The sequence below is a fragment of the Hemitrygon akajei genome, chromosome 13 (genome assembly GCF_048418815.1).
Source record: "Hemitrygon akajei chromosome 13, sHemAka1.3, whole genome shotgun sequence".
NCBI lineage: Eukaryota > Metazoa > Chordata > Chondrichthyes > Myliobatiformes > Dasyatidae > Hemitrygon > Hemitrygon akajei.
This window is the reverse complement of record NC_133136.1, coordinates 45,541,900-45,563,846: the sequence shown is the minus strand read 5'-3', so window position 1 is coordinate 45,563,846 and position 21,947 is coordinate 45,541,900. Positions and strand designations below refer to the sequence as shown.

The 21,947-nt window shown below is 44.1% G+C and overlaps 1 protein-coding gene across 2 annotated transcripts; it reads right to left on the bottom strand.

Moving 5' to 3' along the window:
- Positions 1–5,247: 5,247 nt before the first annotated feature.
- Positions 5,248–21,870, bottom strand: LOC140737491 (protein shisa-like-2B). Of its 2 annotated transcripts, XM_073063949.1 has the most exons (3): positions 21,574–21,870; positions 16,511–16,668; positions 5,248–5,635 (listed from the first exon to the last, which is right to left on the bottom strand). In XM_073063949.1, exons 1-3 carry the CDS (start codon positions 21,762–21,764, stop codon positions 5,487–5,489), a joined length of 498 nt encoding a protein of 165 aa, XP_072920050.1. In that variant the 5' UTR covers positions 21,765–21,870; the 3' UTR covers positions 5,248–5,486. The 2 variants fall into 2 exon arrangements, 1 of the variants encoding a protein (XP_072920050.1); XR_012101169.1 differs by lacking the exon at positions 16,511–16,668 and having other exon boundaries at positions 5,502–5,635; positions 21,574–21,706.
- Between the last annotated feature and the right edge of the window lie 77 nt (positions 21,871–21,947).

Below are 21,947 nucleotides of genomic sequence, written 5' to 3'. Positions count from 1 at the left end.
CACTCCTCCTCTTCCTGGACACCCCGTGCTGCCTGCTCTAGACCTTTTCATTGCCAATTGCTGACGGGACATAGGCCCTCTAGACTTTAACATTCCTCTCTCCTATTCCGGCCTCTTTCCTTCCGAACATTCGGCTCTCCTCTCCCTCTGCACTAACCCTAACCTCACCATCAAACCCGCAGATAAGGGAGATGCAAACTGACCTCTATCCTGCTGAGGTCAAGCGCCAACTCTCAAACACCTCCTCTTACTTACCCCTCGAACAGGACCCCACTAAGAAACACCAGGCCATTGTCTCCTATACCATCACCAACCTTATTGACTCTGGGGCTCTCCCATGCACTGCCACCAACCTCATTGTTACCGCACCCGCACCTCCCGTTTCTACCTCCTACCCAAAATCCACAAACCTACTTGTCCAGATAGATCCATTGTTTCAGCTTGTTCCTGCTCCACGGAACTCATACCTGCATTCCTCGACTCTGTTTTATCCCCCCAGTGCAGTCCCTTCCTCCTACGTCCTTGACACCTCACACGTTCTTGATCTTTTCAAGGATTTCAGGTTTCCTGGCCCCCATCATCTTATTTTTACTATGGATATCCAATCCTTATACACCTCCACCCCACCAGGAAAGCCTCAAAGCTCTCTGTTTCTTTCTGGACACCAACCAGTTCCCCTCCACTACCACTCTCCTCCACCGACTGCAACTTGTCCTCACTCTAAAAAATTTCTCCTTTGGGTCCTCCCACTTCCTTCAAACAAAAGGGGTAGCCATGGGCATTCGCATGGGTTTTAGCTATGCCTGGCTGTTCGTTGACTATGTTGAACAGTATGTTCCAAGCCTACTCTGGTGACCGTCCCGCACTTTTCCTATGCTGCATCGATGACTGCATTGGTGCTGCTTCCTGCATCCGTGCTGAACTCGTCGATTTCATTCACTTTGCCTTCACTTCCACCCAGCCCTCAAATTCACCTGGTCCATTTCCGACATTTCTCGATCTCACTATCTCCGGAGACAGCTTATCCACCGATTTCTATTATAAACCGACAAACTCTCACAGCTACCTGGACTATGCCTCATCCCACCTTGCTACTTGTAAAAATGCCATCCCTTTCTCTCAATTCTTCCGTCTCCACGCCGCATCTGCTCTCAGGATGAGGCTTTTCATTCTAAAATGAAGAAGATGTCCTCCTTTTTCAAAGAAACGAGCTTCCCTTCCTCCACCATCAACACTGCCCTTAACCACATCTCTTCCATTACAGGCACGTCTGCTCTTACCCCATCCTCCCGCCTCGCTACCAGGGATAGGGTTCCTCTTGTCCTCACCCACCATCGCACCAGCCTCCTTGTCCAACACATAATTTTCCGAACCTTCCGCAACCTCCAACAGGATCCCACCACCAAACACATCTATGAAACTATGAAAATGGACAAGGGAGAGCCAGTGGATGTAGTGTACCTGGACTTCCAGAAAGCTTTTGATAAAGTCCCACATAGGAGATTAGTGGGCAAAATTAGGGCACATGGTATTGGGGGCAGAGTACTGACATGGATTGAAAATTGGCTGGCTGACAGGAAACAAAGAGTAGCGATTAACGGGTCCCTTTCAGAAAGGCAGGCTGTGACCAGTGGGGTACCGTAAGGTTCAGTGCTGGGACCGCAGCTGTTTACAATATACATTAATGATTTAGATGAAGGGATTAAAAGTAACATTAGCAAATTTGCTGATGACACAAAGCTGGGTGGCAGTGTGAAATGTCAGGAGGATGTTATGAGAATGCAGGGTGACTTGGACAGGTTGGGTGAGTGGGCAAATGTATGGCAGATGCAGTTTAATGTGGATAAATGTGAGGTTATCCACTTTGGTGGCAAGAACAGGAAGGCAGATTACTATCTAAATGGAGTCAAGTTAGGAAAAGGGGAAGTACAATGAGATCTAGGTGTTCTTGTACATCAGTCAATGAAAGCAAGCATGCAGGTACAGCAGGCAGTGAAGAAAGCTAATGGCATGCTGGCTTTTATAACAAGAGGAATTGAGTATAGGAGTAAAGAGGTCCTTCTGCAGCTGTACAGGGCCCTGGTGAGACCCCACCTAGAGTATTGTGTGCAGTTTTGGTCTCCAAATTTGAGGAAGGACATTCTTGCTATTGAGGGAGTGCAGCGTAGGTTCACAAGGTTAATTCCCGGAATGGCGGGACTGTCATATGTTGAAAGATTGGAGCGACTGGGCTTGTATACACTGGAATTTAGAAGGATGAGAGGGGATCTGATTGAAACATATAAGATTATTAAGAGATTGGACATGCTGGAGGCAGGAAGCATGTTCCCGCTGATGGGTGAGTCCAGAACTAGAGGCCACAGTTTAAGAATAAGGGGTAGGCCATTTAGAACAGAGATGTGGAAAAACGTTTTCAGCCAGAGAGTGGTGGATATGTGGAATGGTCTGCCCCAGAAGGCAGTGGAGGCCAAGTCTCTGGATGCATTCAAGAGAGAGTTAGATAGAGTTCTTATAGATAGCGGGGTCAAGGGATATGGGGAGGGGCAGGAACGGGGTACTGATTGTGTATGATCAGCCATGATCACAGTGAATGGCAGTGCTGGCTAGAAGGGCCAAATGGCCTACTCCTGCACCTACTGTCTATTATCTTTCCCTCCCCCCCACTTTCCACTTTCCGCAGGGATCGCTCCCTACACGATTCCCTTGACCGTTCGTCCCTCCCCACTATCTCCCTACAGGCACTTACCCTTGCAAGCAAAACAAGTGCTTCACCTGCCCCTACACCTCCTCCCTCACTCCCATTCAGGGCTCCAAACAGTCCTTCCAGGTGAGGTGACACTTCACCTTGTGAGTCTGTTGAGTTCACTTACTGTGTTCCGTGATCCGGTGTGGCCTCTTGTATGTTGAAAGGACCCGACGTAGGTTGGGAGACCACTTCGCCGATCATCTACACTCCATCCGCCAGAACAAGTGGGATCTCCCAGTGGCCACCCATTTAAATTCCACTTCCCATTCCCATTCCGATATATCCATCCATGGCCTCCTCCACTGTTGGGCCACACTTAGGTTGGAGGAACAACACCTTATATTCCGTTTGGATAGCCTCCAACCTTATGGTATGAAAATCAATTTCTCATCCCTCTAGTATTACTTCCACTCCCTTTGGAAGGATCTTTCAGAAAATAGAATATTAGTTTCTGTAGAGCATTTTGAAAATGGTAGCACTTCAATTATTTTACCCACTTTGGCAGAAGGAAAGAATATCTAGGGTAGTAGACAAAGTACTGATTAAGCAAACTGGTTTGTCCCGCATGCTATCGGGTTTCTTGAATGTTGCAGCTGGTATAGTAATTGGGGCAAGTGGTGAAGCTTTCATCATGATTGTGCCTTGTTGATGCTGGAAAGACTTTAAGGTGTCAGAAGGAGAGTTACTTGCTAGACCTAGCCTCTGACGTGCTCTTGTAGCCACAGTATGAGCATTGGGTTGTTGATGACAGGGAACACAGCAACAGTAAGGCAATGATAGATGGTTGGGTGTTTTCTTGTTGGAGGTATCATGGCCTGCACTCCTACGGTGAGAATGTTACTTGTTAATTAACAACTCTTGTCCAAAGGTTGCTGAGGAAAGCTACACACCATCACGGGCAGCTTCATTTCCTCAACAATTGTGAAGTGGAACGCTCATGTAATCATCAGTGAAGATCATGATGAAGAGAAGGTCATTAGTCCTTCTGACGGATTCAGTAAATGACCCTATACAACATACAAACAAGTCAGAAGGGAGAAGGCAGCATTGCTTCACTCAGCTTTGATGAGGAAACTTAGTTTCCTATCCCTTAATTTGGACTGTATCAACTGATAAGTGTAGATCAGATGCATTCAATTTTCAGATTCCCTCCCCAAAGCCTATTTTGGAAAGCATGTCTATTATATATGTGTTTGCCCTCTTGTCCCACATTGAGTTGATGGTATCACTGTGCAGAGCAAGTCCAATCCAAGTGGATGAAATGATTGTTCCCATCCTTGTTTACTGCTGGGATAATAAAAGTCTTTATCAATGTTTGCCTGAGTAGCTACATAACACAGGACTGACTATGGTTGTCCCAGGAATGCACAGGAATGAGGTAAGCATCGACAAGGCCATTAACTTGCTGAAAGACAAATTTCAGTCTGTCTGAAATTTATTGGTTGTCCAGTGAAAGCTGACTGTAAATAAATGCTTCTGATTGGTTCATTCTATTGTGCAGAAAAACTTGGAGGGGGGAATTGATGCTCGGTACAGCAAGCACAAAGGATTCTTGGGAGGATGAGACAGAGTCTAAGCTCCTGCCACCAATGAACACTAAGGAACTGTGCACTCTATAAAAGCCTCTCAAATTTCTCACTGTGCAACACACACAAAGTGCTGGAGGAATTCTGCTGATCAGCCAGCGTTTATGGAGGGAAATTAATAGTCAGCTGGTGAATGGTCACAGCCCAAAAAGGTGGACTGTTCATTTGCTTCCATTAAGTACTGCCTGACCTGCTGAGTTCCTCCAGCACTTTTGAGTGTGTTGCTCTGGATTTCCAGTATCTGCAGAATCACTTGCATTTTGCACTGATACTGGAAATATTCACTGGAAAAACTGTATCGGGAATGAAGTACATTTTGGAGAAAAAAATGAATACACAGGATCTTTGTGCTCTTGAAAAAAGGCAGCTAAGAGATGACCAAAGAGAGGTCTTTTATATTATGAAAGGTTTGAAAGTGGATATGTGAGAATGAGGAATAACACAAGTAGAGGTCATATAGTATATTTAAGATAATCATCTTGAAATCCAATAGGTAAATCAGAAGAACTCTTTAACCAAATTAGCAATACAGAACATGTTACTACAGGGAAAAGTTGATTAACGGCAGCAATATATTTAAGAGGAGATAGAATGAGCAAGGAGGGAGAAGGAATAGAGCTTTATGCTGATACGTACTGTACCATTTGTAGGGCAGTTCTTATTTTTCCTCCTTTTAGTTTTTCATCCTTATATTAAGAACTTTTCACAGTTGTGGCTGGTTTATACGAATCAAAAAATAAGTTGATAACTATTTTTCAGTTTGATCTAGAGCATAACGCTATTGCAAAATTTTATTTCCTAATACAATTAGAGGAATATGTTAGAGAATTTATAGCAAAATCTTATAAAAAAATAAATGATTTTGACCAGTGACATCTCCATCACTATGAATTAAGCATTCTTTTACTCCATGGGTGCTGATTTATACCATTTTCTTCAAATCTTTTTATTTTTAAGCTTGTCACAGAACATTAAAGAAACATCATTAAGAGATTATATATTTTTGTTACTACTACATATATTTCATATACTTGTCACAGTAATCATTTTTTGTATAGAGAATATAGATTATGCTGACCTTTGTATTTATCTCTCAATGAAGTGCTGCTAACATTTAATTTTAAAACAGAACTTGCATAATTTACTTAACAAACTTAGGAGAGTTTGATTGCTGCATTTTCAGTCTCTACTGTTGTGGCTACCAGTGCCTCTTCACCAATTCTGTTTGTGATGGGTGGCGGGGTTTCTGATGGTGAAGGAAGCAGTGTTGTTTCCAAACTTCTTTGTTTGTTTTCCTTTTCCCCTTCAAAAAAAAGGGTGAGGTTTACAGTGAATATTTTTGTACAAGAATGTGAAACAACGCTAAACAAAACAAAACAGTATGCAGCTGTTTTGAATCCATGCATCAAATAAGTTCACATTTTAATTTCACATTTATAATGTAAAATCACAGTTTTTTTTGGAAGATTACATCTCATGATGCTCTGAACACATCATTAGTGATGTAACCTGAGGTCAGCAGGTATTTTGAGTCTTTCGGCATCAGACACCCTCACGCATGTGACCCAAGCCACAACTTGTGTTCAGGTAGCATGTGCTGCAGATCCTAGTGGACTTGCTCTCTTCATCCAGAGCTATCCATTCATTATCTTCAGAGGTGAGGTACAGTCATATGTGCAAAATTATCTGCCCACTCCATATGTATGCTCTCACTCAGCCTTTGGAGGACTTTAATTTTAAGAACACAAAAGATTCTGCAGATGCTGGAAATCCAGAGCGACACACACAAAATGCTGGAGGAACTTAGCAGGTCAGGCAGCATCTATGGAAATGAACAAACAATCAACATTTTGGGCTGAGACCCTTCTTCAGGAATGATTTTTTAAAGATGTCTTGCATCTTTGCACAACTGTGCTCTGTCTACTTGAATGAATGCTTCTCAATTTATGCACTGTATGGGAAAACTTGCAGCCAGATTGCAAGTTTTGTAAAGCTAATGTGAAAGTAATTGCGCAACACTGGAGTTGGTGTAACTTTAATCATTGTTTTTACAACCTTTATAAAGAATTTAAAAAGTTCAAATAGGTAACACACACAAAAAATTAAAACAGTTCAATATATTGTAAAAAAAAATTAAAGATTTATATGGTATTGTAATAGAAAATATATTTTAAAGATTATTTTTGAACTGAAAGGAAAAATAATGGCATAAATGTCCTACAGAGCTTGTGACAGTAATGCTAACAGGAAGACATTTTAACATTAGCACTATGCATGTATATAGCACTATTTATTTCAGGAGTGGGTGTTTCATATCAGCAATTGAATTAAACCATACATGTTTCAGGTAAACATTGTTACATTAATTTCCATGCAATACTGTTTTCATAGTACAGAGCCAAGCCACAATCCCACTGAGCTAACATCCAGCAATGAACATCAAGCATAAACTGATCAAAAAGGTATAAATGGACAGATAAAAGATGTTTTAGTAATGAAATAAATTACAGCATAAGCTTGTGACTATCTGTGGGGAATACCTTGGAACTCAGCTACATAGTTATTGCACTTTAACTCCTTCTAACAAAAGTGAAAACCCATGACATTCAAGAAAACATAATTAATGTACATAGTATGGGCAACAGAGACTTAATTTCTCAACGAGGTACTGTCCCCAACAGAAATGTAATATCTTATCCACTTGAAGTTATTCCAGGCTTGAGTTAATGTGAATAATTGTGGTATCTCTGTTTATTTCTATTTAAAACGTGGGACTCATCGCTTCTGGAAAGAGAGGTCATTGAGGTGTACAGGATAGTACAGCACAGATATCAATGAAGGGTTTGTTTCCCTTTTGACAGCACTAGCTATCAAGCAACCATACTGTGAAAACCTTATGGTACTCCGGTGAAAGTGTCATAAGCATTCTTTCTCCCCCTGATGAAACACTTTAACCTCCCTAGATATGTTGAAGTGACATAGCCTTGGGCCCTGAACCAAGCAGTTATGACCATATGCCTTCAACCTCTTCACAAACACCAACTCAGAGAAAAATGATTGCAAAGATTCAATGATCAAGGCAAATAAAATCACATTGCACTGCAAACAAAGTACAATAAATTGAAGATCTTCCCTGGAACAGAATATATCAGACAATGGAGTGGCAAGTCAGTGCCGGCTCCAAAGCCTGAGGGCATGATCTTAAAGGCTCAAAGTTCTGTGGCGACCCACTTTCTGCGCAGGCGAACCGGCTCACAAATAGCCAGCGCGTGAGGAGAGACTTTGGTAATGCACCTCTGACGTCATTTCCACCCGGAGAGGGCGGGCGCTAGGGATTGAAATACCAGCTCCGTGAAGTTTGAATAAACTAGTCTCGAAACGACTTACCGACTGCGTGTCGTTATTTCAGCGCTGTGTGTAGCACATCGCTACATTGGTGACCCCGACGGTCCAAACGGGATTTGGACCAAAGATGACTGACTCTTCATCTGTTCACACAGTTTCGCTACAACTGCCGACTTTCTGGATGCTGCGACCACGCGTGTGGTTTAGCCAAGCAGAAGCCCAGTTCCAGATTCAGCAGATATCCTCTGATTCCACGCATTACTACCACGTGGTGAGCACCCTTGACCAGAAGACAGCCGCCCAGGTTGCGGATTTCATACAGTCGCCCCCAGAAGAAGGCAAATATGAAGCATTCAAGGCGCTGCTCATTGGGACCTTTGGCCTCTCACGGCGTGAGCGGGGTGCCCGCCTGCTTCACCTGGACGGTTTGGGAGACAGACTGCCGTCAGCATTGATGAACGAGATGCTGTCCCTGGCTGACGGACACAAGCCCTGCCTCATTTTCGAGCAAGCGTTCCTAGAACAACTGCCCGAGGATATACATCTGCTGCCGGCCGACGCAGATTTCAGTGACCCCCGGAAGGTGGCGGCCCGGGCAGACGTGCTGTGGAAAGCCAAGAGGGAGAGCGTGGCGTCCGTCAGTCAGATTACCAGGCCACGCGCCCAACAGCGGACCAGACCAGGCCCGGCAGGGGGGCGCACACAACACAGAGACAGGAGTGAGGAAGCCAGTGAACAGTGGTGTTTCTACCACCAGCGGTGAGGCACAAAAGCCCGCCATTGTCGCCCGCCCTGCCAGGGCCAGAGCCAGCTGCCGCTAATGACTATGGCGGCTGGCCACCAGGACAGCCTCTTGTACGTCTGGGACAAACAGTCGGGACGCCGCTTCTTGGTCGACACCGGAGCGGAGATCAGCGTCTTGCCCCCGACAGGGTACGACACCCGCAACAGGAAGCCAGGACCCACCCTGAGGGCTGCAAATGGCAACACGATATGGACCTACGGCACCCGCACAGTGCAGCTGCAGTTCAGTGCCAGCCAGTTCACGTAGGACTTCACACTGGCCGTCGTGGCCCAACCACTCCTGGGGGCGGACTTCTTGCGAGCTCACAGCCTGCTGGTCGACTTGCAAGGGAAAAGACTGGAACATGCCGAGACTTTCCAGACGTTCTCCCTGGGTGAAGCCCAGTTGCCAGCCCCACACCTGGACTCCATCACGCTGTCGGATAACAAATTCACCAGACTCCTGGTGGGCTTCCCATCGATTCTGACACCGCAGTTCACGGCGGCCATGCTCAGACACGGGGTTCAACACCACATCCCAACCAAGGGACCACCCCTCCATGCCCACGCACGAAGGCTCCCCCCAGAAAAGCTCCACCTGGCGAAGGAGGAATTCATGCGGAAGGAGGAATTGGGGATGATACGGCGGTCCGACAGCCCATGGGCCTCCCCCCTGCACATGGTGCCCAAAGCAACAGGGGGCTGGAGACCATGCGCGAACTACCACAGGCTGAACGAGGCTACGACACCGGACCGCTACCCTGTGCTGCACATTCAGGATTTTGCAGCAAACTTGCACGGCGCACGGATCTTCTCCAAGGTGGACCTCGTCCGGGGATACCATCAAATCCCGATGCATCCGAACGACGTCCCCAAAACGGCACTCATCACCCCTTCCATCCTTTTCAAGTTCCTCCGCATGCTGTTCGGCCTAAAGAATGCCGCACAGACGTTTCAGCGGCTAATGGACGCGGTGGGACGCGACCTGGACTTCGCTTTCATCTATTTGGACGACATCCTCATAACCAGCAGCAGTCGTCAGGAGCATCTGTCCCACCTCCGTCAACTCTACGCCCGACTGAGTGAATACGGCCTGACAATCAACCTGGCAAAATGCCAGTTCGGGCTCGACACCATTGACTTCCTGGGCCACAGGATTACTAAAGACGGGGCAACCCCTCTGCCCGCTAAGGTAGACGCAGTCCGCCATTTCCCCCGACCCAACACAATCAAAGGCCTTCAGGAATTCGTGGGTATGGTAAATTTCTACCACCATTTCCTCCCTTCAGCTGCCCTGATGTCGGGTAAGGGCAAGGACATTACCTGTGACGAGGAGTCCGCTGCCGCTTTCATTAAAACGAAAGAAGCCTTGGCAAACGCCACGATGCTAGTGCACCCCAGAATGGACGTCCCTACCGCCTTCACAGTGGACGCATCTAACCTGGCAGTCTGTGGGGTGCGGGAACAACTCATCGAGGGTCGCTGGCAACCCCTGGCGTTTTTCAGCAAACACCTGTGACCACCCGAGCTCAAATACAGTGCTTTCGACCGGGAACTGTTGGCACTGTATCTGGCAATCCAGCATTTCAGGTACTTCTTAGAAGGCAGGCCGTTCGCCACGTTCACGGACCACAAACCGTTGACCTTCGCCTTCACGAAGGTGTCCAATCCCTGGTCGGTTCGCCAGCAACGATATCTGTCCTACATCTCCGAGTACACGACAGACATCCAGCATGTCTCGGGAAAGGACAACGTTGTGGTGGACGCACTCTCCAGACCAGCTGTCCAGGCCCTGTCCCTGGGGGTGGACTATGCAGCACTGGTGGAGGCGCAGCAGGCAGACGATGAGATGCCCAGCTATAGGACCGCAGTCTCGGGTTTGCAGCTGCAGGATTTTCTCGTAGGCCCAGGTGATAGGACCCTCCTGTGCGACGTGGCTATTGGCCAACCTCGCCCCATCGTCCCGGCAGCCTGGAGGCGGCGGATTTTCGACTCCTTACATGGTTTGGCGCACCCATCTATGAGGACAACCATCCGGCTGGTCTCCAGCAAATTCGCGTGGCACGGACTTCGCAAGCAGGTCAGTGAATGGGCCAGAACGTGCACGCAGTGCCAAACAGCCAAGGTACAGCGGCACACTAACACCCTGCCACAGCAGCTTGAATCCACCCGCCGGAGGTTTGACCACATTCACGTGGATATCGTGGGCTCCCTACCAGTGTCCCGAGGAGCGTGGTACCTCCTAATGGTGGTAGACCGGTTCACGAGGTGGCCAGAGGCGGTCCCGCTCACCGACACATCTGCCAATTCCTGCACCCGAGCACTGATCGCAACCTGGGTAGCACGCTTCGGGGCACCGGCCCACATTACCTCCGACAGAGGCGCCCAGTTCACCTCCAGCCTGTGGTCAGCTATGGCTAGCCTGTTGGGAACGCAGCTGCACCATACAACTGCCTACCACCCACAGTCGAACGGACTGGTGGAACGCTTCCATCGTCACTTGAAGTCGGCTCTCATGGCCCACCTGAGAGGACCTAACTGGGTGGACGAGCTTCCCTGGGTCCTGCTTGGAATTCGTACATTGCCCAAAGAGGATCTGCACGCCTCGTCGGCCGAGTTGGTGTACGGCCTGCCCCTGGCCGTCCCGGGAGAGTTCCTACCAGCCCCAAGGGGGCAAGAGGAAGAACCCGCAGCAGTCCTGGACAGACTACGCGAAAGGCTCGGCAACCTGGCCCTCGTACCAACTTCACAGCATGGACTGACCCCGACCCATGTACCCAAAGAACTGCAAAACTGTAAGTTTGGGTTTGTATGAAGGGGCGGACACCGGGCACCGCTACAGCAGCCGTACGAGGTGCCATTCAGGGTGATCAACAACAACGGGTCCACGTACGTTCTGGACATTGGGGGGAGAGAGGAGGTTTTCACGGTGGACCAACTCAAACCAGCCCATGTGGTCTTGGCGCAGCCGGTCGCAGTTCAGGCACCGCGGCGCAGAGGCAGACCTCCCAAACAGAGGCTGATCCAGACTGTGGACATTGGGGGGTGTATCGCCGGTTCTGGGTGGGGGGGGTTATGTGGCGACCCACTTTCTGCGCAGGCGAACCGGCTCACAAATAGCCAGCGCACGGGGAGAGACTTTGGTAATACACCTCTGACGTCATTTCCGCCCGGAGAGGGCGGGCGCTAGGGATTAAATGCCAGCTCTGCGAAATTTGAATAAACTAGTCTCGAAACGACTTACCGACTGCGTGTAGTTATTTCAGCGCTGTGTGTAGCACATCGCTACAGTTCAATGGATAGCTCTTGCATCTGCAGATACAGTACCAGTGACTCAACTATGTATTGTGAGAGCAGCACAGCATTTGAAGGAATTTACTATGTGTCTCGGTTACCTTTGTGAATGGCTTTCCAACAATGCAGTCTTTCGTGGAATATGTAACAGCTTGAAGAACACCGAGAGCAGAGGCTCAGGGATATTTGGATTGTCTTGTGTGGATATTCAAGCTGCTGCTGGCAGGGCACTGATTTCAGACAAAATGCCGTTTTCCTAAAATGTTAGCTCTGCCCCTCTCCATAAATGCTGCCAGACCTAATGAGTGCTTCTGACATTTTCTACTGTTATTTTCCACAACTTTATTAGAAGTACTCCAAAAGGAGGATGAGGCAACCGTGGCTGACAATGGAAGACAGCAAAAAAGCAAAAGAGAGGACATACAATATAGCAAAAGTTAGTGGGAAGCTTTTAAAAATCAACAGAAGGCAATTAGAATGCAATGGGGAGAGAAAAGATTAAATACAAAGGTAAACTAGCCAATAATATAAATGAGGATACCAGAAGTATTTTCAAACATATAGAGAGTAAAAGAGAGGTGAGAGTGGATATCGGACCACTAGAAAATGACACTGGAGAGGTAATAATTGGGGACAAAGATCTGGAGAATGAATTGAATTGAATACGTATTTTGCATCTGCCTTTACAGTATGCTAGAATTTCAATGGTGTCAGGAGTCAGAAATAAGTATATATACTTAGCAAGTTAGCAATTGTCTTTGGTTACTAGTCTTCACATCTGAAAATGTATTGTGCATTTAATTTGGACTGCAGCTCTGAACAATGGGTTCCTAAAAACTGTGAATCCCAGTCCAGACAATGCTGATTAAAATTCATTTGGATGTCTGTTGTTTGGATATGAATCGGGAGGTGTGAAGGTTGTATGTAGTTTCAAAGAAAACACTGTCCATACTGTAAATATAGACGTCCTCTATTATTTGGCACATAAAATATGGAGCCCCAGGTTGGGCCAGCAGACCTTGCCATCGAAAGTGTCTCCATATGATGCCAGCTGTACCTTGTTTTGTCAAATAAAGAAGCTGCTTTGTAAAGAAGCTCTGGTGACTTTGTTCATGCACCAACAGGATTCTCCTACACCTTGTCTGGCAGAGCAATCTCATGTCCTCTTTTAGCACTCCTGATTTCTCTTTTCAGTGTTCTCTTGCACTTCTTATACTCTTGAAATGCCTTATTTAATTCTAACTGCTTAAACCTGATATGTGCCTCTTTCCTTTTCTTTACCAAGACCTCAATATCCATTGATAACCAGGGTTCTCTAAACCTGTTAGTCTTATCTTTTATTATAACTAGAACATACAGATTCTTCACCCTCAATATTTCAGTTTTGAAAGCCTCCTACTTACCAAGCATCTCTTTGCTGGGAAAAAACTTATCCTAATCCACACTGCCAGATCCTTTCTGATGCCATCAGAAATGGCCCTTCTCATTTGAGAACCTTAACCTGAGCACCAGTCCTATCCATTTCCATAATTATCTTGAAACTAATGGAATTAGTGGACGAAGGAACTAATGGATGAAGGAACACATACCAATCCTCATAGAGTGATCAGAAGTGGAGAGAGTGAGCAGTTTCAAGTTCCTGGGTGTCATGATCTCTGAGGTTCTAACCTGGTACTAACATAACAATGCAGTTATAAAGAAGGCAAGACAGAAGGCTATACTTCATTAGGAGTCTGAAAAATTTGGTATGTCAACAAATACACTCAAAAACATCTATAGATGTACCATGGAGAGCATTCTGACAGTCTGCATCACTGTATGGTATGGAGGGGCTACTGCACAGGACCGAAAGAAGCTGCAGAGGGTTGTAAATTTAGTCGGCTCCATCTTGCGTACTAGCCTACAAAGTACCCGGAACATCTTCAAGGAGCAGTGTCTGAGAAAAGCAGCATCCATTAGTAAGGACCTCCAGCACCCAGGGCATTCCTTTTTCTCACTGTTACCATCAGGAAGGAGGTACAGAAGCCTGAAGGCATACACTCAGCGATTCAGGAACAGCTTCTTACCCTCTGCCACCCAATTCCTAAATGGACATTGTACCTGTGAACACTACCTCACTTTTTTAATATATATTCTTTTTGTTTTTTGTGCGATTTTTAATCTATTCAATATACGTACACTGTAATTGATTTACTTATTTATTATTATTATTATTTTATTTTGTGTTTTTTTCTTCTATATTATGTATTGTATTGATCTGCTGCGCTAAGTTAACAAATTTCGCGTCACATGCCGGTGATAATAAACCTGATTCTCATTCTGAATTATATCACTACGTCTACACTCTCGTCTGTCACCTGCCCTGTCTCATTTTCTAAAATCCAGTATCTCTCCAATAGGGGCCTCTGCATATTGATTAAGGAAACTTTTGTGAATACATTTGACAAACTCTATACTATCCAGTCCTTTTACAGTATGGGAGTCCCAGTCAATATATGGAAAGTTAAAATCATCCACTATCACAACTTTATATTTCATGCAACTATCTTCCACTGCTCTACAAATTTCCTCCTTTAAATCCCGACTACTGTACTTGGAGATCTATAATATAAGACCATAAGACAAAGGAGCAGAAGTCAGCCATTTGGCCCATCGAGTCTGCTCCGCCATTTTATCATGAGCTGACTCATTCTCCCATTTAGTCCCACTCCCCCGCCCTCTCACCGTAACCTTTGATGCCCTGGCTACTCAGATACCAATCAATCTCTGCCTTACTGACTTGGTCTCCACTGCCACCTCTGGCAACAAATTCCACAGATTCACCACTCTCTGGCTAAAAAAATTTCTTCACATCTCTGTTCTGAATGAGCGCCCTTCAATCCTAAAGTCATGCCATCGCGTACTATACTCCCCAAACATGGGCAACAACTTTGCCACCTCTACTCTGTCCATGCCTTTTAACATTCGAAATGTTTCTATGAGGTCCCTCCTCATTCTTCTAAACTCCAAGGAGTACAGTCCAAGAGCGGTCAATCATTCCTCATATGTTAACCCTATCATTCTAGTAAATCTTCTCTGAACCCTCTTCAACATCAGCACATCCTTTCTTAAATAAGGAGACCAAAACTGCGCATGGTACTCCAAGTGAGGTCTTATCAGTGCCTTATAGAGCCTCAACATCACAACCTTGCTCTTATATTCTATTCCTCTAGAAATGAATGCCAACATTGCATTTGCCTTCTTCACCGCCGACTCAACCTGGAGGTTAACCTTAAGGGTATCCTGCACGAGGACTCCCAAGTCCCATTGCATCTCAGAACTTTGAATTCTCTCCCCATTTAAATAATAGTCTGCCCGTTTATTTCTTCTACCAAAGTGCATGACCATACACTTTCTAACATTGTATCACATTTGCCACTTCTTTGCCCATTCTCCCAATCTATCCAAGTCTCTCTGCAGATTCTCTTTTCCTCAGCACTACCAGTCCCTCCACCTATCTTTGTATCATCAGCAAACTTAGCCACAAAGCCGTCTATTCCATAATCCAAATGGTTGATATACAATGTAAAAAGCGGCCCCAACACGGACCCCTGTGGAACACCACTGGTAACCGGCAGCCAACTAGAATGGGATCCCTGTATTCCCACTCTCTGTTTCCTGCCAATTAGCCAACACTCTATCCACATATGTAACTTTCCCGTAATTCCATGGGCTCTTATCTTGCTTAGCAGCCTCATGTGTGGCACCTTGTCAAAGGCCTTCTGAAAATCTAAATACACATCATCCACTGCCTCTCCCTTGTCTAGCCTACTTGTAATTTTCTCAAAAAAATTGCAATAGGTTTGTCAGGCAGAATTTTCCTTTAAGGAAACCATGCTGAGTTCGGCCTATCTTGTCATATGCCTCCAGGTACTCCGTAACCTCATCCTTCACAATCAACTCCAACAAATTCCCAACCACTGATGTCATGCTAACAGGTCTATAATTTCCTTTTTGCTTCCTTGCCCCCTTCTTAAATAGCGGAGTGACATTTGCAATCTTCCAGAATCTATTGACTTTTGAAAGATCATTGCTAATGCCTCCACAATCTCCACAGCTACTTCCTTCAGAACACGAGGGCGCATTTAATCTGGTCCAGGAGTACTTTCTCTGTTGTAATTGTGACTGCGCACACTTCTCTTCCCTGACACCCTTGAGTGTCTGGTATACTGCTGTTGTCTTCCTTAATGAAGACTGATGCAAAATACTTGTTCAGTTCATCCGCCATCTCCTTATCTCCCATTACAATTTCTCCAGCATCATTTTCTATCGGTCCTATATCTACTCTCACCTGTCTTTTACTCTTTATATACTTGAAACAGCTTTTAGTATCCTCTTTGATATTATGTGCTAGCTTCCTTTCATAGTTCATCTTTTTCCTCTTAATGACCTTTCCTTTTGTAAGCTTTTAAAATCTTAACAATCCTCTGTCTTCCCACTAATATAGCCCTGTTAGTTTGGCCATCCCTTTTTTATTCCTCACTGTCACCCAAGTTGTGTCAGTAGTCTAGCCCCCCCAGTGTGCCTTCTGTCAAAATTTATCAGAACTATGTGCACTTTGCATCAAGATGGTTCACAGAAAATTGAGAAGAAAGGATAGCAATTACATTAAGTCTAAGCAAAAAAAAAGTGCTCTTGTGTATGATCATGTTAGGACCAGAGGAGCAATCATAGCTGGTACATTTATAATAATTCATTATTTATGAATCAGACTTACCCGTCTGCTTTGGAGATGTGGCAAGGTTTTGAAGCTTGAGGCCTGAATCTAATTGTTGAGGTTTATTGTAGAGATATAAGCAGCACATCACAAAGACAGTGAAGATAAATATCAGTAGAAGAAGGGCAGCAACTCCTAATCCTACCATTGCGCCTATACTGAATAAAGGAAGATAAAAAGATATGCTCTTAATTTGGTTTGATTTGGACATGGTTTAATTTAATGATCACTTGCAATGTCTGAATATCAATTGCATTGAAAACCCTGCCCCACAAATTGGCTGTAATCCTTATGGCCAATTTGAATTAAATGGTAATGAGGCAATCTATACAGTTACAGTATACTAGCACATTCAGATGGGTGGAGATATTTTTCTATCAAAGGTGCTCCTTCTCTTCACTAGCCTGCAGATTATCCTTGGGCAAGGTGTAGCACCTGTTCAGTCTGCCAATCAGGGTCTGACTGGATGGGACAAATGGCCTATTTCTACTTCTATGTCTTAAGGTCTTATAGGAGACGGAAAAAAAGGATCAACCATGATTAAATGGCAGAACAGACTCAATGGGCCTAATGGCCTAACTTTACTCCTATGTCTTATGGGTCATGTGAATACATGGGGGAAAGTGGTGGATGGTCATAGGAGCAGCTGGTGCATATCATGTATTAGCTGATGCCAGGCAGACAATCTCTGAAGAGTATTGATAATGGCCTTGAAAAGACACTGCCCAGAAGAAGGCAACGGCAAACGACTTCTGTAGAAAAATTTGCCAAGAACATTCATGGTCATGGATGGAGAAAGGAATAAGAACAACAGATGGAAAGGCAGGTGGAAGACCATGAGACCTGCATCATATGACATGGCACATAATGATGATGATGAATATATTTGTTGAAATCCACATTAAATCTAAGGGAAGGATAAAGGTTTGTGAAATTAATGAAAAGTTTAGTTTAAATAACTGAAATGAACTTAGTAATTCAAAATAGAAATACAACTTAGTTTATTATACCATGTAAATAATGTTAACTTTGCTCCTCCATTCTTTATTCATATATAAATCAGATATCTATAAATATGCATTAACACTGAGCCTTCTGTAATGAAAAGTGGTCTGAAAACATATCATCTCATTTAACATGTTCTTCCTGTAAATCCTACTTTCTTAATATATTCATGGATTTGGTTTCTTGGCAGTAAATTTAAAGTATACTTATCTTTATAAAAGGTTTATATCTTCATTACATTCTGTGTTAAAAGTTAGCAGGCATTAACAGTCAAAAAGAAGAATTTTAATTCTGATTTGCAGCAGTAAAGATCTAATGTATTTTTGCTGTAGAGATGTGTGGGAAAGCAAAATCTGGTGCAGGCAAGAGTCTCATTTATCTTGGAGACTGGGAGGTTAGACAGGAGAAAATTTGAACAATTGAGTCCAGCAATGATTAAGGTGTGGATGAGGGTTTCTGGAACAAAACTGGACAATTTTCAGAACTGAGAGCAAGTTAAGCCATGGAGACAATATGGGGTCAAAGTTTCACCTCAATAGTAATGCAGTGGTTATTTAACTGCAGTAGAAGTCACTGTTCCCTCGCAGCTGCACGGATGCACAGCTGCACAGTAACTGAAATGCTCCTGTGCACATAGCCTCTGTTGCCAATTTATTTTATGTAAAGCTAATAACATTTTGAAATCTATATTAATATAATTGTGAAATACCCTGTAATTAATATTGAATATAATTCACAATATTCCTAAATAATAACCACAATAATAAAACCACAACTTTTATGTTGAAACATTGTAGAGCTTCAACGTAAATAGTCAGTGTTTCAAGTTGTAACATGGTTATAAACTGTAATAATAAACACAGAACAGAAGCTCATCATTAATAAACCACCAGCCCGCTGACCACTGATGCCACCTATTCAAAACATTTTACTTTTGCTATTGTACCTTCAGTTGTTTTGACTGCCTGACATCATTTGCTTGTGTGGTGAGTTGTGAATTATGTTTGATGTGAAACAATCTCTATTCTGACTTTTTTTGGTCAGAAATCTTTCCAAAAAAATCATAACCTAATAATTTTTAAATTAAAAAATAGTTAGAACAACATAAAAATTCAAATTGTTATGACTGTGGTTACTTCAATAAAATTATAAGTTTTTGACTTATCTTGTTACATTTTTCAAATAATAATCATTATTATTAGTATCCTAAGGATGTCAGAAAAAAAGAGTTACCCGGTAAATGCTTTGAAGAACAATGCTTGTACAAAATTACAGGCACAATAGATTTTACAACTTGTAGATACTGCACTACCCTATTCCCATCAAAAACAAAAAATAAAAAAATTGGCGATAATTTACATAGCACAATACCATTTGTGCAGAAGTGAAAATTGAGGATAAGTTCAGTTGTGGAAAAAAATAGGAAGAAGGGAACTAGATTGCTTACAATGATATCTTAACCAAGAATTCATACAGATGGAATTACCAAATTATGCAACCAGAAGAATTTTGCATGTTAACTGAAACTCCAAAAAAAGGTGAGAGCGTGAACAAGAGTGAAACAAGATGCTTGAAAGAAATCTAACTCTGATATGGACCAAGTGGTAATTGATAACAATATCTTAGCAATTAAAATTAATGTTTCTATGCATTCTGTGCAAGAAATTCATCCACATGTGGCCAAATATATAAACATACCAGGGAGGTGGTGCAGTGAGAACTATGCATATTACAAAAAAGTTACAATGCAGTTTTCAGGCTATGTAAAAATATCCTGCTCAGAGTAATGTTTGGTCTGAGCTGCTGTAAATAAGATAAGAGGGATCATTCATAGTAATCCAGAAACCTGGGCTGATAATCCATAGACCACAAGTTCAAATCTAAAAGTGAGTTTGAACAATGGAATAATTTGAAAAATCTGGAAATTAAAATAGTTGTGTCATAAAGAACACATTCATCTACCTTAAATACCTTACATGGAAGTAATTCATATTGATTTGAGGTTTTAGAAACATCACAGCTTTTGTTTTCACTGAACTTACAACGGATAGGACAAAAATGGAATACAGGTAATGACAATGGGAGAATACAGAAGCATTTTGCACTGAATGTTAGAGAAAAAAATTCTGGATAAATGACTTTTTAAAAAACTACTAATGCAGGTACTGTACATTGGACACTGCACATTGCCACCAGATAAAAAGTTGCAGATGCAAGAGGAAACCAGCTATTTTCTTCTTGTGGACTGGCCTGAAACTGGGAATCATGTAATACCTTCAGAATCAGGCAAATCACAATAGAATTCAGGGAAAGATAACTCTGATCTGTCTTCCTGGAGAAGATGCCATAAATAACCTGTGCATGAAGTACACTCAGTAGTCATTTCCCACCCAGACAACAAAAGGGTTTTTCATATACTAATTATGAAAACTGGTTCAATCTGTGTGGAAATTGCATGTTCTCCCTGTGATCAGCTACTGTGGGTTCTCCTGGGTGCTTCAGTTTCCTCCCACGTCCCAATCACATGGGGCTTGATAGGTGCCCATGATGTGGGCAGATTTTAGAATCTAAGGGAGAGTTGACAGGAATGTGGCAGGAAAGATTACAGGGAAAATAGTGGAATAGATTTACTCCATAAACCAGGTTACACTGAATCGGCAGAGCAGCTTCCTTCTACTTCATAAGGAAATATGGAATATAAGGTAAAAAGCTCAGTCACATCACTCACAGATAAACGACTCTAATAGTGAATTTGAATTTGACCCAAACTCAGTTTTTTTAAAAACCAAACACATGAAGCACCTTGTCTTTTTGTTGACTAATAAAGCACGAAACATATTATCCATACTTGGACATTGGTGGGGGAGACAATCTAATATTAAAATAGTTGAAGATTTCACAGAGAAAATCACTTAATTTGCAAAGGCAATGCAATCGTGTAACCGAAGGTTTCTTCCTGCGTAGCGCTGAACCAACCTCTCTTCCCACAGTCACTGCTCTAACTCACCAATTTTTAATCTCATGCTGTTCCCTCTAGGACACATAGAACAGTGTAGTTACCGCCCTGACTCCAACAAATGTTACCCTGGTTCGGCTTGTGATACAGAAAAGTGGCTTCAGGGCTCCAACACACGGTCAAAGCCACGGTGCAAAACTGACGAGTACGACACTGCCCGAGAGGGAGTTCGCTTCTCCATGCCGCACTCAATCCTAAATTACAAAGTACATCAACATCTCGTTCGTTTCATTTCTGTGAGATCTGAAACCTGTCTGCTGCATTTACCTGGGTCTCAAAATGATTCATTGCCTGCGAACTAGTACTGTACCAGATTATTCGACTTCATTGGAGACTCAAGAGTCAATAGAGACACAAGAGATTGCAAATACTGAAATCTGGAGCAACAAAAATAAAACAAACTGCTGGAGGGACTCAGCGGGTCAGGTAACATTGCTCAGAATAAAGGGTTTCGACCCGACATGTCCACTGTCCATTTCCCCCCGCAAATGTGGCCTGTGGCCTGTGGCATGTGGGTTCCTGCACCAGTTTATCGTCTAGTCAATGTCGGCTCACAGAACTATCCCATGCCTCTTATTCCCTGAAACCAAAATCTCCCACTCTCACATCAACTCTTTCCAGATTGTAACCTCGGTAACACCAGGGCAATTTACAGTGGCCAGGTTAAAATTCCAGCCCCTACCCCACCCCAAGGTGCCGCACTCTACATAAATTACAGTAAATCAGAAAACATCAGAATTGGGATCCAGTCTGTTCAAGGCGCAGGCTGCTACTTTGAAGTGAGATTGCTGGGTTTCATCTTTCCATATTTACCTTACTTGCCTCATCTTTGTCCTAAGCAACACACAAGATGCCCAGAACAGATTAAGGGATGTCCATAGGAAACGTTAACTGTCGATGTTGATCCGGTCTGTCCCGCAGAGCAGTTCCTCTAAAATCTGGTGTTTTGCTCCAGATTCTTGGGTCTTCTTGCCATGTGGGCTCCAGTTTCCTCTCCATCTCTCTGCTCTACTCTGACCCTTCAAGAAATCACCCGACTTACCTCAGCGACCACATGTAGCCGTGCGGGTAGGGGAAATAGTTGCCAGCCTCATTGCAGCAGTACTTGAAATCGGAAAAGCCGCAGCAGTAAGCCTCGTCCCCGCCATCCGTTGTCCTCGGACACTTGAAACTTGCTACCAGCTCCTCCCTCACGTTGGAGTAGCCGCTGCAAATTCGCGCTCCTCCGCTCATGTTGGTGGCTGTGCGCAGCCTTCTCGACCGCTGCCCAGCACGGCAGCTCGGAGCGGACCCCGCCTCTGCCCAGCGGCGGTCCCGGAGCCTCGAAGTCGGAGAGGGCGTGTGGTAAATCAGTCGAAGTTATTGAAGTATATACTGTACTAAATGCCTGAAAGCCTGTCATTTCAAGGGAATCGC

Excerpts from the sequence above, each read along its gene's own strand:
- LOC140737491 (XM_073063949.1), bottom strand. The coding sequence starts at position 21,764 with ATGAGCGGAGGAGCGCGAATTTGCAGCGGCTACTCCAACGTGAGGGAG. Across the intron at positions 16,669-21,573 it reads GGCTACATGTGGTCGCTGAG|TATAGGCGCAATGGTAGGAT; the intron begins GTAAGTCGGGTG and ends TCCTTTATTCAG. Across the intron at positions 5,636-16,510 it reads CACATCTCCAAAGCAGACGG|GGGAAAAGGAAAACAAACAA; the intron begins GTAAGTCTGATT and ends TTTTTTTTGAAG.